This window comes from Talpa europaea (assembly GCF_964194135.1).
Source record: "Talpa europaea genome assembly, chromosome: 2".
In the NCBI taxonomy this organism is placed as follows: Eukaryota; Metazoa; Chordata; class Mammalia; order Eulipotyphla; family Talpidae; genus Talpa; species Talpa europaea.
In genome coordinates, this window is record NC_140068.1 from 49,859,858 (window position 1) to 49,865,745 (window position 5,888).

The window sequence follows — 5,888 nt, forward strand, 5'->3', positions numbered from 1 at the left end:
TGTCACATTACAAATAGGTAATATAAGCAACCTGGTCTTTTGGAAGACTATTGAACTATACCAAACTATAAATTAATTCCCAGAACCCCATCCAACCCTTATATATCCACTGGCAAATCACATACATCATCTCAATCCTCAATAGCCTTTGGAAGTAGGCAGGAAGGAGTTAAAGGTATTCACAGTTTACAGATGAGAAAAAAAAATTTTAAATGGACTTAGACAAAATCCTCTTCCCATTAGCGAGTGGTTTGAGGACTATTTATTATTTTGCTCATTCTGCTATCTTAGGCTGCCTGTGCACACAATCAGCTTGTATGCCAAACTTCATTTTCCTTCCTTCTTCTCTGGAAATTCATAGGTTGCCCATTCCTTCCAGCCTCCAGCATAGTTTCGAGCACTGAAAACACATCAAATAGTCCTGTAAACATTTTCTGTTTTATAAAACAACGCTGATAGAAACTTTAGAGATAAGAACTGTGAAGGTTTAGAAATGCAATGATTACTCACCATACCATTTAGATTTTAGACCTATTTAAAAGATTGTTACTTTTGAGTAGGATGAAAAGATAGAAGCTCTTAGTCTCACTATTTTGCCATTACTAAGACAGACCAATAAAAATGTAATCAAAATGGAACATTGCAATACACATTTTTATCCTTCATCTACACACCTGGTAAAGCCCAGAGATAATGCTTTATCCAGAGCTTTCTTGCTTCTCACTCCGGCTAAACAAGAAAACACTAGACTGTCAGATTTGGATGGTTTTACTTCATTGTACTTCTCTCTGAAGTCCTTTGGGTTCATCTGTAGAGCTTTATCTAATTCATTCACTGGGGAAAAGAAACATTTAAAATTTCAATTACATTTGAGATACAGAATATATATATTGAGTATATATATTCAAAGGAATCTGTTTAAGACACATGTCACTTACATGGTATATTGACAGAGCCAGGGATTTTTCCATGCTCGAGAACTTCCTGTATGTCTCTAACATCAATTAAGATAGTATTTTTGGACTTCAACAGTTTTTTAAGTTCTGTGTAAGTAACAGCTTTAGAAGCGGTACAAAAATTGTGACAGCTCCCCTTTATTGACTTCAGACCTGGGAGAATAAAATCATTCAGGCACTTTCAAAATTCCAAACAGGTAGGCCAACAGCACAGAGTAAGGCAAGTGGCATGAATTAAATATCAATTATAAGTTCCAGACACCCAGTTCAGCTGCTTCATACTTTTTTCCCCCCATTTTCCCTTTTACATTCCCTCTACTGGTCAGGCATGTTTTCAGCCCCTTGCAGTGTGTCTGTGTCCTCACAATGCCATTCTTCCTTGCTATGCCACAAGAACACTTCAAAATGACATCCCTATTAGTACTGGGAAGAGTAAGTCATAGGACTCCCTCCTGACCCCCCATTCCCTCTGGTTCCCATCAGCTAACAATCATTGATCTTTTGACTTTACTAAGCTGTATATTTGATGGATCTGTTTCGTACACAGCCTGGCTGAGCAGCAGGATACAGCCCAACCTGCCCTGCATGCTTGATAGGTAGCCATGTGCCAGTTCCATAGTCTACTCACTCCAATATCTTTATTGAGGGAAGCTTGTAAAAACAAATTCAGCATTTGGTAAGTGAATGGTACAAATGATGTAAATTTTACCCTACTCCAACTTAACAAAATTAAGAAAATATTAATTTCAACTTCCCTTGTAAGTGAAGATAATAAGCCATATGTAAGATGTGGGGCCCTTACATTAGTAACTACACTTAGAAGCACTTAATGGCAGTATTTCTCCCATTATTCAATAGCTGGTAGCAATATGGTACTGGGTAATAACCTATGAAATAAAATAAATCCATAGATTATTTGACGTAAGGGTGTAAGTGAATAAATAAAAGGGAAGAGGGATTATTTAAACTGATAAATATAGGAGTGATAGAAACAAAATCATCATTAGGTAAACACCTAATGATGTCTACCTAACAGTGATAACTGTTGCAATCAAGAAGCATTGGTAGATGCTACACTTCATGGGTTAAAGCATAATGGGAAATAGGTTAATATCTTTCCACAAGATACTTATTATCCAGTGGGGTGGCAAATGCTGCCAGCTTGAAGTTCTTGTAAAAAGATCAAATCCATCTTCAGCTGAGAAGTGTTTACTAAATCTCATTAAAGTGCTATTGTTAGCTTCCATATGATTCAGCAATTCCACTCCTAGGTATTCACCCAAAGGACACAGAATCATTAATTCAAAAGGGCACCTGCACCCCTATGTTTATTGCAGCACTATTTACAATAGGTAAGCTATGGAAACAACCCAAATGCCCCAAAACAGATAACTGGATCAAGAAGATGTGGTACATATATACAATGGAATATTACTCAGCAATCAAAAAAGATAAACTCATGCAATTTGCAGCAACATGGATGGAGCTGGAAGAGATCATGCTCAGTGAAATAAGCCAGAAAGAAAAAGAAAAATACCGGATGGTCTCACTCATAGCAGGAATCTAGAAAATCTAAATAAGGGACCAGGAGAAAGACTAATTATAGTAAAGCAAAAATCAAAATCAACAAGCAACTATAAACCAGAGACACATTATGGGGGGGGAGGGGGAATTATGGTCAAAATAAGGGGGGTGGGAATTGTATGGGGACTATAACCAAGATGAAAATGCATGCATTGTGCAAAAATGAAAAATACAAAAAATATAAAATAAAAAATAAAGTGCTGTGTTGTTGAATGTAAATTTTTTTGACCAATAGTCCTTCACCAGTAAAAAAAAATATGTAAATATTTACCCAGATACAACACACTGAGAAGAGTACATCACCACTTTCTTAGAATTTTTACCAAAAAGCATACCCTGAATCTAATCTGAAGAAAACTTTAGACAAACTCAGTCCACAAAATAACCACTACTCTTAAAATGCCAAGGTCATGAAAGACAGACTAACCTACTATAGATTAAAGCTAAGAAGCCAGAATAATTTAATACAATATAGGCTACTGGGTTGGATCTGGTACTATTAAAATGGGAAAAGTGGTGACATTTAATTGAGGTTTGTGGATTAATCAATAGTATTACATCAATATTAATTTCCAATGCTCATAGCAGCATTATTCACTATAGCCAAAAGGTGGAAACCACCTTTGCTGTGAGCTTTATATAATCTACAGAGCACAATCAATAAAAACCTATTTCTGCCTTTCCTTCATGATTTGTACACACTGTTTTATTCTACCTGTCATAATTATTCCCCTTTAAGGCCCAATTAAAAGTTACTTGTCACCTCTTTAACCCAACAATTCCACTTCTAGATATCCATTCTAATAAAATACTTGTACATATACACAAAGAGTAAAAAAAAAAGTTGATTAACTGAAGAATTTTATAACAAAAAACTGGAAAGTAGAATGTCCATCAATAGGGGACTGGTTAAATGAACTGTGGAAGTCTGTGCTATGGGAATTATGCAGTGGTTGAAAGAGTTACATGTGTTGCCATGGAAAGCTTCTGAACACTTCAGTGACAAAAATAGAGAAAAGTATATCCAGTAGATCGCATTATTTATATAGTTATAACATGTTTCTATTATGCACATATGTAGACATACATTATACTTGCAATATTTTTATATGTGCCTTTATTTAGGTGTACTCATAGAAAAGCATTTAAAGGATGTGTACCACACCTCATCCGAGGAAGGTTTATGGGGGCTCAGGTCAATGATGTGCTTCACGGTTTGTTTTAATGAGAACACTGTCATATGTAACCAATAGAATTTTTAATTGATGATTTATTTATGCATACAGAAATGGGGTGTAGGCCAGAGGTGTGTGTGTGGGGTAAGGATTCATCAGAGACAGAGTGGGGAGCAGAACAGGCAGATCTACTGAAATACACTGCTGAAGGGAGTAGCAGGTGAGACAGGAGAGGTCTCCTGTGCCATGTGGGTTACCTCCCTGGCCAGCTGGGGAACCAACTTGTGCTGCAGTGGCTGGCGATAGCTTGATAGCGCTGTCTTTAACCCCTGTGCCACCAGGGAGACCCCAGAATTTTTTAATTGAAAAAGACACTTTCTTTAATACTTTCTTGGACTCAGCGGATGTCAGTGGTTCCTTCCATTGCCTTCTTACTCTCCTGGGTTGTAGGTGTGGTTGCTTGTGTGGTTGCTTCTCACCCAAAATGGGAAACAGGACACAGGCTGTGCTCCAGCTCAATTGATGACTGTTGAACAAGGGTCAAACTGACAAAAAGAATTTGCATAGAAAAGCACATTTCGGGGCCTCCTCGTGGCGCAAGGGGTTAAGCGTCAGCACTATGAAGCAATCCACAGCTACTGCAGCAAGAGTTCGATCCTTGGCCAGGGAGGTGACCCACATGGTGCAACAGACCTCTCCTGTCTCACCCGATGCCCCCCTCAACAGTGTATTTCAGTAAATCTGCCTGTTCGGTTCCCCACTATGTGTCTGGTGAATCCTCCCCCTCCCACCCCCTCACCTCTGGCCTGTACCCCAGCTCTTGTATGCATAAATAAATCAAGAAAGAAATAAAGGAAGAAAGAAAAGAAAAAGAGAAAGAAAAGAAAGAGAGAGAGAGAGAGAAAGAGAGAGGAAGGGAGGGAGGGAGGGAGGGAGGGAAGGAAGGGAGGAAGGGAGGAAGGGAGGAAGGGAGGAAGGGAGGAAGGAAGGAAGGAAGGAAGGAAGGAAGGAAGGAAGGAAGGAAGGAAGGAAGGAAGGAAAGAAAGGCACCTCTTAAAGCACAGAGGGTGTAACAACAGAGAGGGAAAGGTGGAATGGGGGCGGGGAGAAAGTGTTGTGCCTTGGCCCTGTATGTATCCACAAATACAAGTTGTCGCTAAAGGAGGGGCAGCCTGTAAAGCAGAGAGGGGACTGGAGGTCTGCTGAGTTCTAAACACAACCCTTCACTAACCACCTTCACTTCTCTGGCTTCTATTTCGCCAACTGTAAAACTAGGGGTGGGACGGTCATAGCTTTTAAGTTATAATTCTCTCTCATGGGTCACAGGGTAACTCTCAAGACTCGGTTGGGTCAGCATGTCTTGTTCCGGCAGGAGTTAACCCACTGGTTCGCCTTCCGGAGTCGCTGACCTTCATTGCTCAATCAAGCACCAAAACCTTCGTAAATGCTTTCTCACGAGCTCTCTGGAGCAATGTTCAACACCCCCCCCCCCACCCCTCCCCGAGTCTCCCAAGAGCAACCCAGACCTCAGTAGCTAGAGAGTTGAAGGCACAAGAACTGCAAGGGGGTGCTACACCCCCATGTGCCAAGAGTAAAGGGTCCGACTCTTCATTGGAACAAAAGAGGCGAGCACCCCCACCAGTGCCACCCCTTCCCTGGTGCCTGAGGTTAGGCGCTCTCCCTTTCCCCAGAGACCACTGAGCTCACCCCAGAGCGCAGCCTCGGCGGACCCGAGGACCGCCCGGCGCGCACTCTCGAGCAGCAGCTGCGACAGCACCATCGTCCGCCCGCGCCGGGGCCGCTGACCACTTCCACCGGCGCCGGCTCCTCCTCCTGCGGCGGCTCCTCCTCCCGGCGCCGGGAGCAGCGGCCGGCTCTTGGGCGCCCTCCGGCCGGCGCCGGCCCTACCGGGTAGTGCTACGAGGAGTAATTGATCAAGTGTTGCCCTGCTTTCAAATTTAAAATCATTTGGAAGGAAGGTAATTGTTGAGATCGCTTTTTTTGTTGTTCTTGTTTTTTTTTTTTTAAAGAAGAAACTAAGTTTAAAAGTGGAAAGAAAAAAATACCAAGGAGAATATTTACTGATTGAAAGGAAATATATTTCTCCAATTCTCATAATATGGGTTACTTTATTTTTTAAAAAGATTTATTTATTTATGCATACAAGAGCTGG

The 5,888-nt window shown here is 41.1% G+C and overlaps 1 protein-coding gene across 1 annotated transcript; it reads right to left on the reverse strand.

The window, feature by feature from the left end:
* Positions 1 to 327: 327 nt before the first annotated feature.
* LOC311187183 (thiosulfate sulfurtransferase/rhodanese-like domain-containing protein 3) lies at positions 328 to 5,888 on the reverse strand (the record flags this gene model as incomplete). Its single annotated transcript, XM_084258476.1, has 4 exons — positions 5,423 to 5,888; positions 939 to 1,109; positions 675 to 834; positions 328 to 400 (listed from the first exon to the last, which is right to left on the reverse strand). Exons 1-4 carry the CDS (start codon positions 5,829 to 5,831, stop codon positions 328 to 330), a joined length of 813 nt encoding a protein of 270 aa, XP_084114602.1. The 5' UTR covers positions 5,832 to 5,888.